The 26197-nt window shown below is 40.9% G+C and overlaps 2 protein-coding genes across 4 annotated transcripts in view; both read left to right on the top strand.

Moving 5' to 3' along the window:
- LOC130105976 (zinc finger protein 436-like) overlaps positions 1-26197 on the top strand; it is a 274724-nt gene that overhangs the window by 236988 nt on the left and 11539 nt on the right. The gene's annotated exons all lie outside the window — the stretch shown is intronic.
- LOC130105983 (uncharacterized) overlaps positions 4975-26197 on the top strand; it is a 257444-nt gene continuing 236221 nt past the window's right edge. For all 3 annotated transcript variants that reach the window (XM_056272183.1, XM_056272184.1, XM_056272185.1), the window contains exons 1-3: positions 4975-5079; positions 5471-5785; positions 5885-6247. In XM_056272183.1, coding sequence (XP_056128158.1) covers positions 5019-5079; positions 5471-5785; positions 5885-6247 — 739 coding nt within the window. In that variant the 5' untranslated portion in view covers positions 4975-5018. The remainder of the gene's footprint in view (positions 5080-5470; positions 5786-5884; positions 6248-26197) is intronic.

Genomic DNA, 26197 nt, shown 5'->3' with positions numbered 1-26197 from the left:
AAATTACAATTGAGAAACTGAGAATGTGTTTCAGTACACATGGATTACCCAAAATGTTAGTGTCAGACAATGAAACATGTTTTACCAGTAACGAGTTTGAAACTTTCATGAAGAGGAATGGCATTCAGCATGTAACGTCAGCTCCTTACCATCCTTCTTCAAACGCCCTAGCTGAACGTGCTGTTCAAACTTTCAAGGAGGGGATGAAAAAGATGAAAGGTGACACTGTGGAGACAAGAGTAGCAAGACTCTTGTTTAATTATAGAATCACTATAGGCCATGACAAAAGCTGCAAAATCAGAGGTTTTGAAGTTGGAGATTCAGTGTACGTGAGGAACTACGGTGGTGGACCCAAATGGATTCCTGCAATAGTGGAATGTTGTACAGGACCTCTTTCTTACAAGACTGCTCTAGGGCATGGACAAACTGTGAAAAGACATGTGGAAAAAATAAGAAATTGCAGGACAGACGAGATGCTTGAGACTGTACTACCCACAGAAAATGAACAGGATGGTGACACTTCTGCATTACCTAGTGCAGATGTTATCAACGCACCTGCAGAAAAGGAGATGTCTTCCCTTGAGAAAGGACAATCGCTAGAAGTGACTGTTGTAAAAAAAGAGACTAACCAACCTACAAACCTGAGAAGGTCTGCAAGAGAGAGACGTTCTCCGGCTCACTTGAAAGACTGTTGCATAAGTCAAGTCAGTAAAAGACAATCAATACAATATAACTGATATGGTTGTTGAAGAGTTCTTCAGAAAAAAAAAAATGCTAAGCATTAAAATATTAAGAATGTGGTTGTTACAATGTTATATTCTGTAAGTAATGCTATTGGTATTTAGCTTAAGAAGGAGGGGATGTAGTATCCTGGAGTAACCACTAGGTGTCATTGTATTACAAGTGTTGTGTTCTATCCTGGAAAAGTTAGTTGAAGAAGATGTGCCATGCGGGAGGCGCGTGATTTTTTTTCCCAAACCACTTCAGCGGAAATCCCGCCCTGCAGCTGATTCTAAAGTTTTCATTGGTCATCTCAATCACTGTACTGATTGCCTACACCCAACACTGATCCCTAAACCTACCCGTCACTGTAACCTAAACCAATGAAATCGGTTGCAGGGCGGGATTTCCGCTGTAGGGGTTTGGGGAAAAAAATCACTAGCGGGAGGCATGAGTGGAGACCTCTGTTGCAAACACAAAGTAAAGTATTAACTTCAACTCTATTCATGTAGTAGTCTGATTTATAGTGAAGATACTACATAATCTTATACACAAACATGTATGAACAGCATATATATATACATGTATTAAAGAACAAGTCAATCCAACCGAGGTTTTAATGCCCTCTGATTTTCTAGCCAGACCGTGGCTTAAGCTGTGCAGACTTGTTTTCAATGCATGGAAGCACTTATCTACTGGTGGTGGACTACTTTTCCAGATTTGTGGAGATTGCCAAACTAACCCCTGCAAGATCTGATGATGTAATAGTACACTTAAAGTCTATGTTTTCACGGCATGGAATTCCAGAGATCCTTTTCTCGGATAATGGACCTCAATTTTCCAGCCAGATATTTGCAGGCTTTGCAGCGGATTATGGCTTCAGGCACATCACCAGCAGCCCGAGATGTGCTCAAAGCAATGGAGAAGCTGAGCGTCATGTTCAGACAGTAAAGCATCTTCTAAGCAAAGCAAAGGACCCCTATTTGGCAATGCTGGCTCACAGAACAACTCCACTGGCAAACGGTTACAGTCCTGCGCAGCTCCTAATGTGGCACACCGATACCACAGCATCACTTGCTTCTGAATCCAAACCTCCCTGATTACACCGTTGTAGCAGCAGAGGAAAAGGGAAGGAGAGAGAAGCAGGCTGCAAGTTACAACACACGTCACAGTGCAAGACATCTCAGTCACCTTCCCTCAGGTCAGAGAGTTTGGATTACGGACACGAAGTCTGAGGGTACTGTGGTAGCATCTCATTCAGCACCTCATTCATACCTGAGGAAGGAACAGACGTCATCTTGTTCCTATGCCAGACACCAAACCATGTGCTGAAATTTCCCAAAACCTGTGGATCAAACGCAGGAGGGGGTGCACTGCCCAGAACCTTGAAAAGGCCAAACAGTCAAAACTCCCATGTGATACAAAACACTATCAGGAAGGACAGTAATCCAACCAAAGAGACTGGACTTGTAAGTCACAGGAGAGATAATGTGGGGTTTCACATACAGGAGTTAAAAAGAAGAAAAGGAAAGGAGTTACTAGATGAACATGGGAAAATTGTTAATGCAGTGTAAAGTTTGGTTGTCGTTTAATGTGGATATGCTTGGTTTAAGTTCAAAAGTAATTTTGAAGTCTAATGAATGGTTTTGTCATTGGCTTACTGTTTTAAGTGTTCTTAGAAGGGCAGATGTGGTGTGATTATTATGTGTTTATTATGGGCCTCTTTAAGAGAGAAGGGCTGGGCGGAGTCAAGGAATGACAGGGGAGACCGGAGGGTTAAAGTTCAGTCAGTTAAAGAATGGCAAGTGAGGTAACATGTTCAATGGGCCTGATCTCTTTTGTTTAATAACACAACACCAAATTGTTTGAATTTCGTGATAAAATTGACAGAATCTGAGAGCTGAGAATGTGTTTCATATCAACAGTAACTGATCTATCTTGTCTGTCGGTGTCAGTGTAATCTTTGCTTCGAGATTATCTCTGCGTGAGAAACTGCGCAAGTGTTGATTGTGTGATTCTCAGCCTTGGCAGCCCTGCATGAAGTAAAATTAATTTCCATAACACACCACTGAGGATTTGTCTCTGCATGATTTTTGCATTGACCAGCAGGTGTCGCTGTGTGCATTCGAAGCCCTGCTTAACTGTAACAATAACTACATAATAACTGTAATGATGACTGGAACTATAATGATAACTATAATAACTAACAAAATACACACAGTTGCACTAAATTAAAACTCAAGTTAATTAATTTCATTTGCTATTCATAAGCAAATTGTTTACAAAACAAAAACCGTGTCACTTACACACACACACACACATCAAGAATCAGTGTACGAGTCTCAACAACAGTGACAATCAACAAAATATTCAGATAAACAGATCATCTTGGACCGTCACAAAACAAGCTACTAAACAAATCACAAGAACTAGAGCAAAATATTTAAATACTAAGACATTGCATGTGCATAATTTATTCATGCTGCAATGCATGCTGGGAGACATGGATGAGCTTTGATTGGTGGTACCCATCATGCACTGCAACATTAGGCTTTATGTTTATTGTCACCAGTGATGTCTGTGACACAAAGTAATTGTAGTCTGACTATTCAGTTTGTTGTACAGGTGAGGTGGCATTACCTGCTCTGGCTTTCCAGCCTATCACACCTCCTCCGGTGCCGTTGGGACAGCTGCAGGGTCATCAGCTGGACACCGCCGTTCATAGATGTTTCACCCCCACGACCAGTACATCTCCAGGCAGGGGGCCGGTGGCATGCTGGAGACGTCTCCCCGCCACTCCCTGCAGCTGCCTTCACTGGGGTGATGATCCCCACCCCATTTCTTTCCTCCTCAACCAAAGCCAGTAGCTCCCTTTCTCCGTTTCCTCTCCCAGCACCCCGTGGCTTTCCTCAGCCTTGAGCCTGTTACGCCCACTCCGTGTAGCAGCTGGACTGCTACTTTGTCCACGAAGCCTCGACAGCCGATCTCCACAGGGTGAACAGTTGCTTTCCAGCCAGCATCTTTGCACTCCGCTGCTAACTCTGCATACTTCTGGTGCTTCCTTTCGTGGGCTGCTTCCATATTCTCCTCCCAGGGGATGGTTAGCTCGATGAGGAGGGCTCGCTTTGCCACTGTGGACCACATGACTATGTCTGGTCGGAGAGTGGTATTCATGATCTCTCTTGGAAAGACCAGCTCTTTCCTAAGGTCTGCCAGCATCTGCCACTCTTTACCAGGTGCGAGCATGCTGCTCTTCTTCTGAGCAGGAAAGAGGTGTATAACGCCAGGCTTTACAAATCCTGTCAGGGCATGCTCTTCTGTTGGCGGTGAATGGTTTGCTGCCACCCTACAGCCCTCCAGGATCTCGGCCAGTTTCGTCAGGATTGCATCATGGCGCCACCTGAAGCGTCCCTGGGTCAGTGCCACTCTGCATCCTGACAAAGTGTGTCGGAGGCTTGCCTTGGCGCTCCCGCACAGATGACAGCCCACTTCATCACCATACCACAGTGTGAGGTTCCTAGGGCATGGAAGGGTGTCGTAGGTCGCACTCAACAGGAAACTGAGCCTGGATTAAGGCGTCCTCCAGATATCCGCCCAGGTAATACGCCTGTTGAGGGTAGCATCCCATCTCGTCCAGGCTCCTTGCGTGCCCTGGGATATTGCCTTCAGATGGAAGCGCTCCTTCTCCAGTCTGGTGATTTCGTCCACCACCATGGTCTTCTGCTGTCTCTTGGTGGCTTTGGACCAGAATTGCTGTGCTGCTCCCCAGCACGACTGGTCTGGACAGCCCCCATCACTTCTCGGTGTTGCAGACTGCATGGCGATGGCGCGCTCCACCTCTGCTTGCGCCTGTATTTTAACAGATTACATGAACCAGTCACTACCTCGGGTTTACATCCAACACTGAACACATTACATGGGGGTTTTGTAGAGGAAAGTTGAGTGTCACTCAGAGTCAAGAGCATTCAAGACCACAGAGCAAAATCCTCAGTGTTAAAGTACACAGTTCAGAGTCTATATGAGCCTGATCTACAGAGAGGACAAAGTTACACTGGTATAGTGTCACTATATAGCAACGGGTTTAAACACTCAGTTGATCAGATGAGAGGAAGTTAATAACCACAGGAGGAGCTGATGATGTTTAAAGGAGGAGCTGTAACTATATATAATGAAGAGGAAGAGCTGATGATGTTTAAAGGAGGAGCTGTAACTATATATAATGAAGAGGAGGACCTGATGATGTTTAGAGGAGGAGCTGTAACTATATATAATGAAGAGGAAGACGGACAGAAACAGAAATGGCTGATAAGTGGGATCTGTGTCTGCTGGGACTGATCGTTCTCTCTTCACTTCTCACAGGTAAAGAAATCTCTATTTTCTCTAAACACATTTAGTGGAATTAGTCTGGAAAGAGTTCATGTGAACATGCTCAGTTTATTCTTGCACACATTCACGTTGTGATCTCAGAGTTGTGTATTGATACACACAGATCATACTGTATTATTCCTGATACTGGACATAGTGTCACTCAAACATCTGATGATGAAGAATGATCTTCATATTAAGAGTGTGTCAGTGATTTGAACAGCTCTCTGATACACACTAATAGTTTATTCTGGAGAGTGTCTTTTTTTGCTTTAAATGAGGAAAAATACTATGATTTAAAACCTCTGATTTTTATGCAGGTGTGTTTTATGTTTTCGTTTATTAATATATATAATAATGATCACTGAGATATACTGTGTTTCAGGAACCAGTGGAGTGCATGTGTTCATCAGTTCTGGTGTAAATGTCTCTCTGTCCTGTAATAATGATCTTTCTGACTGCAAATCAACATCATGGATCTACTATAACAGCTTCAGAGATTCATGGAGAGTTGAACTGATTACTGGAGGGATAAAGAATAAAGACACAGAGAGACATGAGAGACTGAGTCTGGAGTCTGACTGCTCTCTGAACATCAAGAACGTCACAGGAGAAGATTATGGATTATACAGATGCAGACAATATGTGAATGGAGAACAACAAGGAACTGATGCACATGTTTCTCTGCATGTTCTTCATGGTAAGTTTATGATTATGTGGCCAATTTAAAAAGGGCAGATTCTCTCTTTAAACTCAGATGCTGATGAAAGAGTCTCTGTGATTTGTGTCTTGTGTTCAGTTTCAGTGTCTTCATCATCATCATCAGCTTCATCATCATCTTCATCCTCACAGACTGAGATCAGTCCAGGCCGCTCTGTGACTCTCTCCTGTCAGTTGTATTCATATACTGGATTCTTCTGTGATGATCGGGTTCGTTCAGAGGGATTTGAGCTGTTGTGGGTGAATCAGACTGGTGTTGATCTGAAGACAGACTCCAGATATCAGATATTATCATCATCATCATCATCATCATCTCCAGATCACTGTATCCTCACTCTGACTACAACACTCCTGAATGAAGATGACAACAGAGAGTGGAGATGTCAGCTTATTCGCAGAGATCAACTCAAGACCTCAGTCACATACACTGTCAAGTATTCAGGTGAGAAACAACACTGTAAAATATGATGTTAATGTCCTACAGGTGATGCGTCTGAACATTCATCTTCTGCAGCTCCAGTCGATTCACCAACACTGACTCCAGTCACACACACACACACACACACACACACACACACACACACACATACACACACACACACACACACACACTGACTCCAGTCACACACACACACACACACACACACACACTGACTCCAGTCAGAAGCTCAAACTCTGAGAAGACATCAAGCCGATCTACAGCAGCAGCTCCTACACAAGGTTCATGATCACATGATCACTGTCACACATCATCAGTCTCTCGCTTCAGCGGTTTGATCACACCACATTTATCAAACATATTCATAAGATGATTAATATCCCTAGTTATTGGCGCTTCGATCATTTACAGTTTACAGTTGCTGATGACGTCACCGCTCGCTCGCGCCGTCTCTTCCGTCAGTTTCAGTGCGCATGCGCTGCGAATAGTGAACTTTCAGCGTCGAGACTTCTGAGGCAAGGAGAGCAGTTCACGGTATTTATCATCTTTACACAACCAGCAGTCCAGCACACACACTTTATACAGTTTGATTAAGCGACAGGCTCATTTCTGTCTTGTTTTCATCGATCACAGCGATACTTGTGCGTCTTTTCTGGCGTCTTCCTCCTGAAATACACATTTAGTGCAGCAGCAGCGAGCCTGAGGAGAATATGTGGAGTTAATTCAGATCTGAGCGATTGTGTGTGTTTTTGTGTTCGTTTGTGTGATTGTTTCGAGTGAGAACTGTTACTGAATGTCAAGTCAAAAGTCAAAGTTTGAGATCTGTGAGTGGAATTGATAGGAATCTGTTGAATGACGGACACACATAACTCGGTTTTGTATAACGTTGATTCTTTACTGGAGAACTGGATTAATCACCTGTAGTTTTTGGACCAACTAACGTTACCATTGTACAGGTGTCGTGTCCTCACTACGGATTCCCCAAAAGTACAATTGTGATTCAGATATAACTAAGAACATATAATCAATGTTCTACAGAATCGATCTCAAGTGTCATTATTAAAATATACTGGAAAAGATACTGTTAAATACTTTACATTGAGCCATATTAAATCAATAAATACATTGATTGATCGAACATGACTGTTAATTCACTTTGACATAGAACATTATAATTTTATATATAATCTTTCTAAGTGAAGAGAAGTGTGTGTAAAGGGAAGGAAGTGGGGGACTTTACTCTGTGGGCTGTGGAGACAAATGGCAGTGTGTGTGTATGGGATGATTTTAGTATCAAAATGATTAACACGTGCAAGCACACTTATCAATGAACTTGATACATGTTGCAGAAATGTTTTATCCATGCCTTTCAACTTGTGTGTGCAAAATTCAAAATTGAATGAATGTGAAGCAATTTGTACAAATAGAGACATTTTTGTGAATACAAATGTTTTCCTTTGTATTAGTGTATCATAATTTGCACATGCAACACAGAAGACGTGCATGTGTGGATCAGGTGACGCGCGTGCATTCATTGACTCGATTCATTGAGTCGATCCTATTTGATTCATTTGGATTTTGAGACTTTCATTTCGCGGGTTTCGCCTTGCACGATCCACACACAGCTGTCTGAGAAAAGCTCCTACCACTAGATGGCAGTATTCTGCTAAAACAGACAACGGCAGCATAATCAAGCGTTCTTCCGCATTTAAGACGCTTACTGAGAGTGATATTGAAGCACCAAATTTAGTACACAATAATATAGGCCTACCCTACTAATAAAGCATACTTTATAGAGGCAAACATTACGTCAGATTATGAACAACACCCATAGAAAACCATTATAAAACGCTTAACGTGCAATCGCGCGTTGCATGTTCAGTAAGGTGTATTGGCTACTGAGTTTAAATATCACCGTCTTACTGCATTGACGTTAAGCTTTTTCTTTATAATATGCTCTATGGGAGGAAAACTATATAGCCTACAGACAAGAGACTACATGAACGCAACGCACGGCGTTTCAAGTTAATACAATTTTCCTTCCTGTTAAAAAAAAAAGGTGAAATTTCGCAGTTGCGTTCATATTATATGCTTATTTTTATCTGACTACACATTGTGTACATAGTATACAAGCAGGAATTTGAAAATGTCTGTTTTTAAATATTAAAGACGATTTTCGCAGTACATTTGTTTTCCCTTGACCCTTAAGCCATAGGCTATAGTCTTACTATAGCACGATGAGTTTTAACAATATGCAACCATTGTATATCGACATGAAATATTAATTGAAAATCAACTGGCGTAGCGGGCCTGTAGCTGCATATTTCTACATGAGAATGCTTTGACGCGCTAACCACAGCTCATGATGCACAAGGGAACGTCTGCCAATTCCACTAACTGCGTTAAACCACTGATCTATAATGTCATTCTATATAGATCAGTGGTTAAAACGTATAATTTGTTTTAATTCAAATTACTTTTTAAATTTAATAACAGACATTTTCAAATTCCAAAGCTCGTAGAAGGTTTCTGTAAGACTGACTTACAAGTAAAATTTGGTCAATACTTCCCTTCATGTAGCCTGTATTCTGCAGAAAAATACTGTAATTCACCAAAAGGGTTTTTTCATGTTCAAAATGGTTGTAGTATGTTCAGTGACTAGACTGGCTTACTACAGGTGAAATTGCCCCAATAACTCCCTTCATGTAGCCTATTTAGTAAACAATTATTATTTTATAAAAAAAATTACTGTAATTAACCAAACGTCTCTCAAACGTCTCTGCTCTTTGCGGATGATGTTGTCGTGTTGGCCCCCTCACACCAGGACCTTCAGCGTGCACTGGGACGGTTTGCAGCCGAGTGTGAAGCGGCTGGGATGAGAATCAGCGCCTCCAAATCCGAGGCCATGGTCCTCAGTCGGAAAAGGGCGGCTTGCTCACTTCAGGTTGGTGGAGAGATCCTTCCTCAAGTGGAGGAGTTTAAGTATCTTGGGGTTTTGTTCACGAGTGAGGGAAGGATGGAACGGGAGATTGACAGACGGATCGGTGCAGCTTCTGCAGTAATGCGGTCGATGTACCGGTCTGTTGTGGTGAAGAAAGAGCTGAGCCGTAAGGCAAAGCTCTCGATTTACCGGTCAATCTACGTTCCTACTCTCACCTATGGTCATGAGCTTTGGGTCATGACCGAAAGGACAAGATCCCGGATACAGGCGGCCGAAATGAGCTTTCTCCGCAGGGTGACTGGGCGATCCCTTAGAGATAGGGTGAGAAGCTCGGTCACTCGGGAGGAGCTCAGAGTAGAGCCGCTGCTCCTCCACATCGAGAGGGGTCAGCTGAGGTGGCTCGGGCATCTGTTTCGGATGCCTCCTGGACGCCTTCCCGGGGAGGTGTTCCGGGCACGTCCCACTGGGAGGAGACCCCGGGGAAGACCTAGGACACGCTGGAGAGACTATGTCTCCCGGCTGGCCTGGGAACGCCTCGGTGTCCCCCCGGAAGAGCTGGAGGAAGTGTCCAGGGAGAGGGAAGTCTGGGCATCTCTGCTTAGACTGCTGCCCCCGCGACCCGGCCCCGGATAAGCGGAAGAAGATGGATGGATGGATGGATGGATAACCAAACGGGTTTTTGGTGACTTACTACAAGTGAATAATGTAAAATTTCACCTGACTTGTCACTAGGAACGTACTACAACCTTTGGAACATGAATAGAAAAACAATTTACAGTAAATTAAACAATAGGCTACTGTTCAATCGAGATATTGGCTGGACATAGTTGTGGCAATGAAGAAAATCTGTGCCGCGAGTCACATAATTGATTGTTTACTTTCACTGTCACGTTACGCAAAATGGGAGGAGTATGTCAAACAAATTAACGTTAATCACGGAAGGAAATTGAATATAAGGAAGTGTGTCGTACCTGGGAAAGGCGTCACCCGTTTGTGCATTGAGAAGTTTAGTGAAATCGTGACGGATCGTTGGGGAGAGACGGCCGCTTGTCGATCTGTTGTTTCCTGTGGTTGAAGTCTGGTGCGTCGCGAAAGTCGGTGCATTCCCAGACAAACAATGATGGAGCTGTTTTAAAGACAAGCCAAAGCTGCTGTATCCGCCTATCCTAGTGTCGAAGAGGACACTCGATACTCACTACACCTGTTTCTTGCCTGCAAATGTGTGACGCGTTGTGACGCGATGGGACGCGTGGATGTTGCGTTGATGTTGCGTTGAAGTGAAGACGTGGGAAGTTTTGCACGGATTTAAAGAAACGTCAGAGATGAGATATACCGTGGAACTTTTTGTGTGTTATTAGTATTATTATGAATAAATATCCTTTGTGAAATGATTTTTCTTTTTTGATTATTACTATAATTTTTTTTGTGTGTGGTTATTTTTTGGCTATCCTGGGTTCATTTAAATTTTGACAGGTTTTATGCTGTCTGGCGCCCGAACTTTTCTTTAAAGTCATTTATTTGTATTAGGGCGGCCACCACCGTTACATAGTACAGTAACAGTAGGCTAAGTCAGTCTGCCCACTAGACTTCCAAGGTTATAATATAACCTTGGAAATATGTTCATTTGAATGAATGACTGGACGTTTATATTTTTTTGACTGTGAGTGGAGTTTGCAGATGGTCCCTTTATAAAATGAGGCGAATATCAAACCTAAAACTTACTTCACTGCACTCTCGGACCGGTTGCTCTCCCATTCACATGCAAAGTTAAACGCAACTGCAGAATTTTTATTTCATGTTAAGCTTTTTCTTTTTAACAGGCTCGGGAAGGAAATGTTATTAACTTGAAACGCCGTGCGTTGCGTTCATGTAGTCTCTTGTCTGTAGGCTATATAGTTTTCCTCCCATAGAGCATATTATAAAGAAAAAGCTTAACGTCAATGCAGTAAGACGGTGATATTTAAACTCAGTAGCCAATACACCTTATTAAACATGCAACGCGCGATTGCACGTTAAGCGTTTTATAATGGTTTTCTATGGGTGTTGTTCATAATCTGACGTAATGTTTGCCTCTATAAAGTATGCTTTATTAATAGGGTAGGCCTATATTATTGTGTACTAAATTTGGTGCTTCAATATCACTCTCAGTAAGCGTCTTAAATGCGGAAGAACGCTTTATTATGCTGCCGTTGTCTGTTTTAGCAGAATACTGCCATCTAGTGGTAGCAGCTTTTCTCAGACAGCTGTGTGTGGATCGTGCAAGGCGAAACCCGCGAAATGAAAGTCTCAAAATCCAAATGAATCAAATAGGATCGACTCAATGAATCGAGTCAATGAATGCACGCGCGTCACCTGATCCACACATGCACGTCTTCTGTGTTGCATGTGCAAATTATGATACACTAATACAAAGGAAAACATTTGTATTCACAAAAATGTCTCTATTTGTACAAATTGCTTCACATTCATTCAATTTTGAATTTTGCACACACAAGTTGAAAGGCATGGATAAAACATTTCTGCAACATGTATCAAGTTCATTGATAAGTGTGCTTGCACGTGTTAATCATTTTGATACTATAATCATCCCATATGTGTGTGTGTGTGTCCCAGCAAACAAGGGACGTCCCCCGGACGTTTCAAACGTCCCCTTAGGTCCGCATTAGGTCCGCTTTGTAACGTTCCCGATCGGACGTTCGGAGGACGTTCGCACTTGGTCCCATTTGTAACGTTCGCTGACGGACATTCCGATGACGTTCGCATTTGGTCCGCTTTGTAACGTTCGCTGACGGACATTCCGATGACGTTCGCATTTGGTCCATTTTATAACGTTCGCTGACGGACGTTCTGAGGACATTTGTCCGGGCCAGTTTGCGAACGTCCCTATTTCGTCCCTCACCTGGCATTTCCATGACAACACTTGCAAAATCCAGTCGCCCATGCGTTTGCCATCATCAACTGACACTTTGCAACTCAGACAAACGAATAATTAAACTAAAATATAAATGCAAATATTTGCATTAATTGTAAAATTAAGTTCATGCTAAAAATGTTAGTGTTTTAATGTTAAGATAATAACTTTCATGTAAATTATATCACTAATTAAAGATGTAATAAAACCACGAGTCTGTTTTCACCCGTTATAATTTAAACATCAAAAACATGAAAATTGATTCAATTGAATATGAGCTATTTATAAAGGCTATTCCACATGCACGAAGAGGTTGAATCCCAGGAGCTCTAAAAGAATGCATCGACTTCAAATGATGAATGCAGCCAAGGAAAACGTGAAGAATGAAAAATTGCTGGAAAGAAAGTGGAAAGTAACACGGTAAGACAAATAAAAGTATCCTTAACATTTACCTGTCAAACTGTTGGTCAGGCGAAGGTGACTGGTTTTATTAAAAATAATATATTTTAGGAAAAATATTGTTCTAATTATTGATAGCACATGCAGATCAAATAACACAAAAAAAATTGGAGAAACAAGCAAGTGACGATCAAATCATAGGATCAAATGCACCTAAGCGAGTGACGTCATTCCTTATGTACGCGGTTTGTATCACAGTCTATGGTTTGTATCCATGGCAACGCTCAGCTGCGTAGCGTAGTGACAGTTAACGGTCCTCCTCAGACGCAGCCTTATTGTGTGTTCTCTGTCCGTCGTCTGTCTAAAGGTATTTTTAATTTTTAGGTTATTATAAATTAGTTACCATAACCACTGTCCGTCTTTAAATTATATGAAAATGTTACCTTTTAAAACGTTTGCTGAAGTTGTCCGCAATGTACCGCTGATAACCGTTATGCCTAACACTACGAAGCTAACGGTAAATGTAGCTGAAATGAGACAACGTTATATTCCACTTGGATAAAATCATAACTGAATATGTTTATTTTGTTGTTTTAGGGCCAAAGGGGGAGAATTGCCATCGGATTAATCCCACAGCTGACCGACAAACACACACACACACAGCTGCCAGCGCATTTGAAGACACATGTGAACTTCGTTTCAGCTGGAAACTTGGCAACTAGACACGCAACACACACACACGCACTTTTTTTGTTTATGAAAATAAAAGTATTTTTGTTTCCTGATATTCCTTGTTGTGTGTTTGTTCCTTGGTTGTTCGATTTTGTGTTATCAGACTAATGCTACACCATAAAAGGGTCTTAAGATGTTAAAAGGACTTCTAGTGAATGTTCCGTAAAGGTCCCCGAAAGTTTTCTAAACGTCCCGCGAACGTCCCCCACGACGTCCTGCGAACGTTTAAAGAACCCTACACGAAGACGTTCGCAGTGGACGTTCAGGGGACGTTCTGGGAACGTTTTTTTGTTAGCTGGGGTGTGTGTGTCCATATCTCAGGAGATCAAAGTATAGACGAATCCGGCGAAACTACCGGAAGTAAGCGGGCGCCATTACTGAGCTGTTGCTGGGTAGCGTTGCGCCATTGCCTCCTATTGTTTTATTTGCAACTTGCGTCCACTGGAATAAACAGCCCGCGATTTACGACTGTCACTAACGTTACAACTTTTATAATGTCGAGTGGGAAAACATGTTGGCATTTTGAAAAATCATCGGATGCCAGGCGAAGGAGAAAATACTCTTGAATACCTTTAAAACAACAGAAGGGGCGCATTGGGGTAGTAACGTTAGTAACAGTACTGTTATGTCTGTTGTTAATGTTTGATTTGCTTGACTGTGACAGATTTTTTTTTTAAATAAATTAAATTAAATATGCATTTTTTTGCTATAATAACAATTATTTAATGACATAAGTAAAAAAATATATATAATAAATATGTAATATAGTCCTCAGCAAAATCTCCTCTCTAGCTATTTTTTCTATTCAATTAACATGCTATGGTCATTCAATGGCTTTCCTGAGCTAAATGTAACGTTATGTGACATAATTGTTCTCCTGCTGTTATATTGACCTCTTTCCATGGTTTAAAAACACTAATTGGTCGATATTATGTATACTTTCTAGCTGTACCTTACCCTTGCCTTTTGCAATGTGAAAATGAGATAAATAATGGACACAAATGAAAAACATGAATTCGTTTATTTGATGTCATTCATTTATTTATTGTTGCCAAATGGACAGATCTTTTTATAATTTCCTCGTTAGCTAACGTTAGCCTAGCTAGCTTGCCAAGCTATTTTCATAAATAATCTGTAAGATCGTTTGTACCTTCGTCTGTGACTGGAGGCCAGTCTAACATCCTCAACCCAACAAGTCATTCTGCCTGGCTGTAGCTGGCACATAGAGCTGTCATCGAGGGTGCGTTATCACCACAGTCTATGGTTATCACGGAGGATTGTTTACATACCGGTAACAGCTCAGTAATGGCGTCGCCACAAGATGGCAGCCTACACAGAACGCTCGTCGGATTCGTCTATAATCTGAGCTTCTGTTTGTCTTACAAAGTAGAACATTTGTCCAGAAAAAAATTAAATCTGCATATTTATGATATTTGAACCTTTATAAAGGGCTTTTTCCCCTAATCATTTTAAATATATGCTTCATCTTTCATTTTAAATTCTTAAATTAGATCAATAAATAAATGTTTCAGTGAATCTTTAACTCAAAATAATTCGTTCAAAACGCTGAATCGTTCAGATGAAGTCACAGTTATGTGTTTCTGTGAGATGCGTTACGGTTCTTCTATTATATTTGTTTGGAACTATTTTCGCTGCTAAAATGGAACAAAAACAGTCAGTATCGTGTCTAAAATGTAAGTGACTTAGGCCAATATTCATTACTTGTTACGTTCCACGTGTGTTTTTGTATTTTTCTTTTTTCTTCTTGTGCTTTTGTTTCTATTTGTTTATACGTTATTCTCAGGTTGTGGTCATTGGCTGTCCATCAGATACGCGACGTCACACATCAGAACTGACGTTTACCGATCCGCTGACGTTCCGGCGGTTTAAAAGGCCCATTGACAAGGAGTGAGGAGATCAGCGCCAGATCTCAGTCAACACCCGTGCCTTCGAGCTGAACTGTCTAGCCAACCATGATCACGTTATTGTTTGTTTATGCGGTGGAGATTAACATGCCTTCGGGTTTGTTTATTATTGTTGCTGATGTATTATTGCACTGTTCTTCTGAGAGAATGCACTGTTTCAGCGCTACATTACTAAAAACTCGTATTAAGTGCAGTGCGTTTAACCCAGGAATCGGTCACACGCACACTTATACGATAAATATCAGACATAAATGCTTAGAAGTGTCATTATAAAAACAACTCAGTAATTTATATATTTTTTATTTTGGCAGATCAACTCTTCCCACACTGGAATATACATCATCAGTGAAGCTCCTCCCACTGCAATCACATCATCAGTGAAGCTCCTCCCACTGCAATCACATCATCAGTGAAGCTCCTCCCACTGCAATCACATCATCAGTGAAGCTCCTCCCACAGTAATTCACCAACAAATGCTGTAAATTCCCATCAGCTACAAGTGATAAAGGAGTTGATGGTAATGAGGAAGCAGACAAGCTGGCAAAAGAGGCAACCAAAGAAGAGGAAGTTCAATTAAGCGTTCCACTCAGTAAATCAGAAGTTAAGGTAGGCCTACTCATTAAACATAAAGTTAACAAGATATGGCAAGCTAAATGGGATAAGGAGAAGAAAGGTAGACACTTATACAATATACAAAAAGATATTTCAAGTAGCAAACATAGTTATCCAAACAGACAGGAAGAGGTTTGGTTCACAAGAATGGAAATAGGCCATACTGGTTTAAATAATAGCGTACACATTATACATAAACATCCATCTGGAAAATGTGAGATATGTGGAGTGAGAGAGGATGTAGATCATGTTCTTTTAAGGTGCATAAGATTCTCCAGACAAAGAGAAAAACTGAAGAGGGAAGTGAATGCACTCAAAAAAGCCTTTTCGTTAGAAACATTATTATGTGAGAATAGATCAGGAAACATCACTAATGCTATGATAACATTTGTGACCCGATCTGGCGAAATGAGTCGGAAGTCGCAACGTTCTATTTTAAGATATGGGCCGATTATGTGGAAAACCAATGAAATAATCGATTTTTTTTTTGTGTGCTAATTTCAAAGAACAGACATTCAAAAATAATCTCCCAAAGTTTCGTAGTCCAGATAATTGAGTAAAGGTATTTAAATTGCTATTAAAGTGTACAAAGTTTTACTAAATTCGCTGGAAATGAACATTGCTTTTCTCAACTCCTCTCGTCACCTCTGAGCATTTCCCGGGTATCCCCTGAAACGTCACTATCTCTGCTCTTTAAATGGTGTTACACGTTGTATAGAACCAATCAAAAAGCACGCGATTGGTCCAGCCACCCTCCTGTCAGACTCGCAGCGAGCGCTCTGTGTAATAAACAAGCTAGCAGATCTCCTCAGAAAGATTAAATATTATTAATTTGAGAAATGTCGCTGTCAAAAGTGAGCAAAGTTGCCAAAGCGTCATCAAGCCCCCTGGCCATAGCACACTGAGTCCGCGTTTTTTTCGTATGCGTTTTTTCGTATTGATTCGGTGGCTCCGAATTGTCAAAACACCATTCAAACTGCTTGCTAAGGATGCGAAAAACTTACGATTGTTTTTATATAACGGATGAAAGTTTCGTAGTGTGCACGCGTGATTGACATAACGTGATTGACAAATGTGAATGAGTGTAGCTATTTATCTGCAAGCAGAATCCATTACAATGTGTTTGATTAACCCAATAATTAACTGTTGGTATCTCCGTTATGAATTTGTTACGCTGTTATTGTCAACTAGCCTACACTAAGATATGATTGCATAGACTAGCATTATTTGATCTCTGTTTCCTTGTCTCTCTGCCTCTCACTTTCTCTCTCTCTCTCACACACACACAGACACACACACCCTCTCTCTCAAGCAAAAATGTAGCACCTCTGTTCAATCTTTCTGATTTTAGTACATTTTTGTAAAAGGTAGGCCTACTGTTAAATTATTTATTCAAATAAAAACTTTTAAAATAATTTGAGCTTCAGCCTGGTTTAATAGCATTTATATATTAATGTCTTTGGTCAAATTAAGCTGTAAAATAAATAATTTATCCCTTTAAATGTAATGGATTTTGAAAGATATCAACAAAAAACGGGCAAAAAACTTTAAAAGCGATTTTCTCATTCAGTGAGAGAATCGTGCCAAAACTGGAAGCGCGGGTAAAAGAAAGACGCAACTGTACAAATCGGGTTATTTCGTGAACTTTTTGCCGCATGTACACAATAAGTCATTTAGACATTTGCAACAGTTTATTTATTTACACAAAGTTTGATTTTACGCGATCAATCTGTTTTGCAGTCCCTGACTCTGTTGTTTTCGGTTGCAAATAGCTGTTCACAGGCTTGCAATGCTTTTGGCCGCATTTGTGCGCAAAAACCGTGCCAAAAGTGTAAGCACGGAAAAATGTCAGAAAAAAGTCAGAAGAATACAGATCCTATTTATTTTGCGTTAGCATGAAGCTGCAGTTTCACAATACATGCATTACACTTACCAATAACAGTAAAATGCTGCAAAAAAAAAAAATCTTACACTTGATATGCGATTTACACGCTTACAAATCTTCTCTTGCACACGCAAATTTAATTTACGCTTGCAATCTTATGTACACTTTCACAAATCTTACCCTGCGCACACGATTCTTTTAGGCATCATTTTACCTTCATATAAATAGCTAAAATAAACAGCTGTTTTAGATAGAAGTTTTGAACGAACGACTGAAACAATCAGTTTGCAAAGTATCCATCAATGCTCAGCTTTGGGAAAGGAAATAGCTACAGGTCAAGAGAAGCATAATGCCCAGGATGAGATTAACATTATGGATTCCTATTTAACACAGATATACTGTAAGTTGTTTAGCTAATTACAGTGGGTATAAGCTCAATTTAACAGCACACGCACCTATTAAACATATTTCCATTATTATTGTATGAATAGGCTTAGGCTAGGCTATATTTTTTGTGCAGAATAATCCTTGAAACATTTCTCATTTAAGGTTTGGAATATGTGATTGAGTTTTGATATAGCCTACATGTGAACAATAATCATATATGGATCATAAAATTTAAACTGTCATCTTGACAAAAACATTTATGCCACTGCCCACTGACATGCTTTTAAAGCTATAGTTATCCAATTTTTGGGCCTTAAAACACCTTAAAATGCACATGTGTAGATCAAGAACATCAAAAATCCCTCGGGGGGCATGCCCCCCAACCCCCCTAGCAATATCACTTTTGGGACCTCAGTATGCTATTTAGAAATTCCTGCATAGGACCCTGGGTGGAGACCATTTGTGCAAAAATATTTTATTAGCCGCTCCCACATTAACTTTGTGCTTATAAATATGAGGGGGTCCTTGGAAATGTTTTTCCCCTGTAAGGGGTCCCTGGATCCAAATTGTTTGAGAACCCCTGTCCTAACTGGCACTGTATTGTGTGTTGTAACGTAACGGCGACCATTAGTAAACGTTATGGATACAAACAATTTATATTTTTTATTAAGCTGTTCTTGTCTTTACTAAAATCAAAATTAGGCTAATGAATGGGAAGAGTGCTCTTACAAATCACGAGGGAGCGATTTGACCGCTGATTTTGGCTAACGTAGACTCGCTGTCTTTGCTGATGCTGAATCGTCTTTAGCATACAATACATTCATTACAAATGTAACTTGAGTTAAACGTGTGTTTAACTACACCTGGGAAAACTCACTTCACCTTCAGAGGCTCTGGGGCAGCTCAATCTCTCCAGTCGGGTTGCAGGGCCAGCGCACCGCAGCAGACTCACTGTGTGTGTGAGCCAGACTGAGCGAACGCCGCTCTGCACGTTTCAATCAGGGACGTACTAAGTATTTGAGGGGCAGGGGGGTAGGCTTGCTACGGTAGTCGGTGTTACCGGTGTTACCGGTGTTCAGGCGCAACACCGGTTTCATCACTTGTCCACCGCGACACCGAAAAAAAAAATATATATAGGCATATATTTATATATTTAACGCAATTACACAGTATCCGTTTTTTTCTGTCACCCGTTGACTACCGTTGTATGATCACGCTCTTATTAATGTGAATGATATTAAGCGCAACAAGACTAAAGAGACCGCGCTGTCCTGCCTACACACACGCGTGCGCGCCCGACCGACAGAAAAGACGCGCGTCAGTATCGAGTTCTCTCTTGGGCTTGAACAAACCATAACACACACAAATTATGCCAAAATGTCAGTTTTGTCGAGTGTCCTCATAAGAGCAGTCTTAAATGATTTAAATAAAGTCTTAAATTAACGTAGAGATTTGTGAGAAAATGGGACGCGTGCCGATCGCGTCTCTGTCAGCAGCTGGTCTTAAAGTGTCATTAAAGTTAATCAAAGAACAAAGGTAAGAGAGTAAATGACTCACTCAGACCCGGAGCCAGGAGGATTATTACACCGGCAGCCTAATAATCATGAATGCACACTGCTGTCTTTAACACATCTCCGGCGAACGGCTTCTTCACGCAAAAGAAAAACTCTTCATGAAGCGCAGTGAAATTCAGCGACCTATGGCGTTTCCTGATGGATCGAGGTTGTTCGTTAACTTAATTTTATACGTGCAACTCACGTAGCCATATGACACTGACAACGTGCTGACAGACAGGACCGAGCAGGTAATATTTAATATGAAACAAAGTCTCAACTTTCAAATTTGGTCAGTCAAAGAAAATTTAACAATAGGCCTACCGTTTTGTGGCTCTAATGTGTCGTGAGAGATTGCCTCCGTTAAAGACAAGTTCAAATCCACTGACGCTAATGTATATAAGTGAAAGTGAAGTGCACACTGCTGCACCAGCTTTTTATAAGCGATGTAAAAAACATTAGTTTCGTTTTCAAATGAGCGGCAATTCAGCGCACAATAACAAAACAGTGTTGCTCCGCACGACCACCATTATGCATGCATGCCCGTGCAAACGCGCGCATTTTACATGTGCCTTTAAATGAGCGATTTAAAAGCCCCCGCCGGTGATACCGGTATTACCGGTGTTGTAACACGCCGATTAACCGGTGTGAGAAAATCCTCACCGTCACATCCCTACAAGGGGGGAGGGGCTTTGATAAAAATTAAATTGTTCACTTTTGGTAAATGTATCGTTTAGTTCACTGTTTTGAGAAGCTTGCGGGTTGTTTTTAACAAGTAGCCTAACGTTTTTGGATCATCAATGTTAGGGGGGCAGCTGGGGGGGGGCAAGGCTCTAGAGTGGGGGGGGGGGGGCCCCATGCCCCCATGCCCCCCGCCCCCATGCCCCCCTGTAGATCCGCCCCTGAACAGGGCCCTTTGTTCTCGATCAACTCAGGAATATCATAAGAGACCACATGATATTTCACTGCAATGTCTATTATTCATCAGCCAATATTAATATTTCCACAACAATTCCCCGCTTTTTATCATTCAGATTACCCATAATCATAATAATAAACAATAAGACAAATTTTAAATCATATTATCACACTTGTACTCTTCATTTCTGACTTTTGTATAAATGATCACTCTTCTTAAACATTTGTGCTTAACTCGATTAATATATTTCATTGTAACTTCTGCTACTTGTATCGTCTGCATAATTTTTGTTCACCCTTGTTTTAGACTGTCATTTTCCAATTGAACAGACTCCTATTACCCATGAATAACAACATTATCAGAATAACACATTAACATTAATCCACGCCCATCTCCATATATCACCTCGATATCCATATTTTGTTAACCTTTAGTTCAATCAGGCAATGGTTTTATTTAGTAAGCTCTATTTAATAAAATCTTTCTAGAAAAGTTTTATAATTTTATCCATTCATCTAACCATTGTAGTTGTTCAAAATTAACTCTAATATCTCTAATACGGACCCATCAATCAACAGATTTTCTACATTTGCACCAATCAAATCAATACCTAGTTAGATTCAAACAAATACAATCATCAAAAATCATCACAAAACAGATTCTTCTGCTAAACTTAAACATTGGTCCGCATCTTCCTCCAGGGGTGGTGATCATCTCGTTCGCCCCACAGACATTCCATCTTCACCATGTTGACACTTTGTGTGCCGTAGCCATGGTCTTCCCTCGTCGGTGAGGGAGGTCTGTTACTAGCACAGCCTTTGACCCCTCACTTTCTGCTCTATTGGATGGTTTGAAGCTTGTCGGTGTAGTCTAAGGTGAGAAACTTGGACCCAGGTGTCGTATTCTCCAACCATTTTCTGATCCTTTCAAGGTTTTCCCTTAAATCACGACCGCACCCCTACTGGAGTGAACCATTTCTTGCCTGCTGTCACCTGTGAATGTAGACCTTAAGAATTGAAACCAGATCAGGTTTTAGAAAAGCAATTTAACAGTGGGGGTTAGAGGCACCCTTTAACCCCCCTGCCTGGGCGTTTACTGTCCTCATCCCTTTTGAAGTTAAAACAATACATAATACAGTGATCCTTCTGACCCTCCCTGGGCTTCACTGTCTTCAATCTTATGACCTTATTTTTATCTCCTGTCCTTTCTTAAATTAAACTTTTAATTTCATCATATTAACATTAATCTGCTTTCTAACACAGATTAACACAGAATTTTCTTCAAATTTGTATCACAAATCCCTGTCACCTTACCACATTTTTAAAACACCTTCTCAGTTGCCATCCACAGCTACATGTTAAATGGCCCTGATGATCACAATCAAAACACTCTCTATCATCTGGTTTGTTGCTGTGAGCTTCCAAACAGTTCTCTGCCTTCCTTTGACCATCCACCAGTGGCTGATTCAATCACAATATCCAAATCATAATTCTCATCATTATCATTGGCAGAACATTAATTTCCATAAGCTGCATGAAATGTTCAAAATATTCTAAGTTGTTTTCACAAGGTTTCTGTTTAACTTTAGTTGCTTGTCCAGGGAAATTATCCCTGACCCATAATTTCCTTTATAAAACAGACAATATCTTTTTCCCTTCAATGACTTAATATCAACCTTATTGATTTCCAGAATCTTTAGACATAACTGTCTCTATCATTAACACTAATTACAGATCCTTTAGTTTCTCAAACTAAAACTAAACATCACCTGCAAATCTCTTTAAAGTGAGAGTTTCAGAGCAGAGCTGCTTACACCATTTGCTCTCTTCTGCCTCACTATTTGCATCATAACTGTTCAGTTACTATTCATACAGTATAAAGAAATTTAGCATGTCATCAATTTCATTAACACTGTTTTGGGAGCTTATTCTTCTATCAAATGCAAGTCTGCCGATTCAACTTAACATTACATTATTCATATCTCAGTCCCTAAATTACACAGACAGCTAACATAGCTGCTTGCACCTTCTAAAAATATGGCAATCTTCAATACCCTTGTTTTTCATAACATTAATACAATAAACCGCATTCACATCATCATTTCAATTCGTCTTCCCCCTCAGCATGTAAATGCATGAAGTAGGCCTACAGGAGTCAGCCTATCCCCCCAGTCCTGATCTGATCAGCATAACAGTCTCATTCACATCTTGATGATAATTCAATCAGCCCAATTGATTCATTTAACTTACAAAAGAGAGAACAGGACTAGCAGAACTCTTATCCTTAACAGGCCTTTATCAATGGTTTCATGAATTCTCTACATTCCAGTTCCTTACCAATACTTTCTCTAACCATCTATTATCTTTCTCTCAACACTAGTAGTGTTCCCTCTTTCTTGCTCCCTACATGTACATATACCATCTTTCTACATTCTGATTCTTTTCATTTTAAACTTCCTTTCTCTACATGCCAAGTTTCTTAAAACCCTGTGCTTTTGTACAATTTTACACGCTCATCAATCACAACTTGCTCAAAACTTCATCATTCACGACATTGCTCAAAACATACAAAGATTTACAAGCAGAAAGTAAATCAAAGTGTGTGTGTGTGTGTGTTAGTAAAAATAATTTCACTTCCCTGTCTTTGCGGACACTCGCTTTCCGCTCCGAACCAGATCCTCTCCTGCTCTCCGTTCCTCCCGTTTCAATCCGACTTCAAATTTGGACACGCATTGCTCCAATGCCCGTCTCTCTTGCACAATCTGCATGGTTGTTTGCAGCACACACAAAACACAGCCATTTCTTTCCCTTCTTTTGTTTAGTTTTAGGCTTGTTTGTTTCACGTTGCACAACTGCCATTTCGGGTTGTTTTCGGTCTGAGGTCTGTTTTGCTGCTTCTGCCGCTGCTCGCGCTCTTCTCGCTTCTGCTCGTGCTGCTAATCGTTCTGCTTCTTGTGCTGCCGCTTGTGCGTCTCGTTCTGGCGTTCGGATCGGAGAGCAGTCGAGATCGTGGTTCAGCTTCAGGGCTCTCAGCGCGGATACAATCTCGGTTTCATTTTGGAAAACACAAACACACTGTTTATAAGTAGTACTCCGCTCCGGTGGGGCCGTTTTCACACACACACGACTAAAAAACCCGCAACCCCCCCTGTCGCTTTTTTTACTGACCTTTTTTTCTTTTTCGTTTGACCGAAACCTGGTGTGAAAAAAAAAAATCTTGCTTACCGTTACATAACCCTATATCGGCTGTTTTTTTTTTTTCTGTTTCTGTGGATTTACCGTTAGACGTCTAATAATCTGTTGGACGTCTCCGACAGATCTGATTTCTTAACCCAAAATCAGTTCAAGGGTGCACTCCCCAGTGCTTTATCTCTGCTTGAAATCTCTTGATCCGGCTGCCCGATCTCAATTAATTCCAGATTAAAGTCCACCTGAAATTTCTTGGCCTGTTGCCAGGTCTCAATTAATTCTGGACTGTAATCTGCTTGAAATATCTTGATCTGACCCCAAATCTCAATTACTTCCAGATTTTCACGAGAACTCAGTGCCACTTGAAATATCGTGATTCGGCTGCCCGATTTCAATTAACTCCAGATTAAAGTCAACCTGAAATCTCTTGATCTGGCCCCAAATCTCAATTAATTCTGGTCACCTCTTGTACCCGCACCACAGAAACAGACTCAGCCACTAAATGTTCAGTCCCATTTATATCAAATTACACCATACAAAATAAAATAATTTTTAGGTTCTCTTACCTGCGATGCTTTTACTGCCACCGGATTCTTTCAGATCTCGGTCGAGTTCCTCCCGGCCCTGAAAGCAGTCTTGACTCTTTTCTCTTAATTTTTCGAGTTTAAGACTAGAAACCTGGTGTTTCTAGGTTGATCACTCGCCAAGACGTCTTCAGGACCAGAAGAAACTGCTGTGAGATCTCCACTTCTGACACCAATTGATGTGGCAAAATCAATAATTAACAAACAGCATCACAGCGTAAGAGACATCAGAATCCAAATTGTATTTTAAAAGGTTTATTTCTTGCAAGAAATAGTTCCCAGTCCAACCACAGTCCAGCTGCAGGCGGAGTGAGACAACGAGGAGGGTTTTGCTAGTAGCTTTATAGTGTTCTTATCTCTTGTCATTCATTTGATTAGAGAGGAGGAACAATGGCTTTATGGTTTAAATTCCCCAAAAACAGCAGAATGCAAAGGATCAGCAGGTACAAACACTAAGATTAACACTGGCATTTTGCCTAACTGAAGCTACTTTATCGACAAAGTAACATAACTTCACACATACTGGTTGAAGCCTGTGATTACTGTTGAATAACACCTTAGGTTCATGACAGCTGTTAACTATGACAGATGAGAGATAGTCCATCTTTGCCACCTTTACTGCCTTCTGATACTCTACAAGACTATTACTTAACATTGCCAGAGAAACCTGCAATTTGTCCTTCCACCTCCTTTCAGCTTGTCTGCAGCGTTGCCTTATGGTCCTTGTGTTGTCGTTTAGCCAGGGGTCCACTTTGTTTAATAAACTTAAACCGATGAGGGGCAACAGAGTCTAGGATTCCAGCATTTGTAGAATAGAATGCAGAGAGAATGTTATCTGGGGAAGATGGAAGAACCATACCATTCTTGGCAGAAAGCTGAGAGCTCAAGAACATCGAAGCAAACTCTCCAGCTGAAGAGGGTGTGAAACAGCGACGCCTAGAGACTGAAGGTACAGGTTTAGGAGGTTGTGGAACACTGATCTCAAATTTAATGGGGAAGTGATCCGAAATACCTGATTCTAATATTTCTGTGACTGAAACTGAAAGACCAAGAGAAATAATGAGATCCAAAGTGTGGCCAAGCTTATTTGTTAGCCCGTTTACACATTGATTAAGGCCAAAAGAGTTCAACAGATTTTTAAAATCATTAGCAAATAGATTTAAGGGGCAACAAACATGAATGTTGAAGTCCCCACAGATCAGGAGCTTATCAAATTTCTGAACAACATCAGTCAAAAACTCATAGATAATATCTTTGTTGGGTTTTGATGGACGATAAATGACAGCAAATAAAACCGGTGAATTCGGGTCAGCCTCTAACAATTGAAGCTCAAAACTAGAGTAACAGTAAGCAGGTAATAATCTGCATCTATAATCGTCCTTAAAGTTAGAGGCCAAACAACCACCTTGACCTGAAGCTCGCGGGGAATTGAAAAAAGAGCAACCGGGGGGGGGGAGGAGCTCCGTGAAAGCACCGCTCTCCCCTGGTTTCGGTCAGCAGAAAAAAGTCAAGAGCATTGGTCGTAAAAAAGTCACTAAGGATAAAAGTCTTATTCGTGACTGATCTGGTGTTGACCAGTGCCATGCGAATCAAACACGATCCAGTCTTTTGTGAAGCCCGACTAAGCGGGCGGAGATTCTGAGATTTACGAGGTAGAAGGCAGGGTTGACGCTGTAAATAAGCTGGTATAGACGCAAGGAAAGGCGGTGGGGTCTTCGACTGTTTGTCAGAACCGTAGATCGGAGAAATATAATCCGCCAGACTGATCTCATGAAATGGCGTATGTATGACACGCCAATTCGTATTTCCATTTTTGGCGTGTTATCAACGCGCATAATCGCTTTTCAGCGTGTTTATCAACGCCGTTGACTTAACGTTATATTACTGTATATATAAATATATGACCTACCCCAACCC

Source organism: Rhinichthys klamathensis, unplaced genomic scaffold, assembly GCF_029890125.1.
Source record: "Rhinichthys klamathensis goyatoka isolate OS25496 unplaced genomic scaffold, OSU_Roscu_1.1 h1tg000331l_1, whole genome shotgun sequence".
Lineage (NCBI taxonomy): Eukaryota > Metazoa > Chordata > Actinopteri > Cypriniformes > Leuciscidae > Rhinichthys > Rhinichthys klamathensis.
The sequence above is the reverse complement of the archived record's forward strand: the minus strand, read 5'-3'. Positions and strand labels throughout refer to the sequence as shown.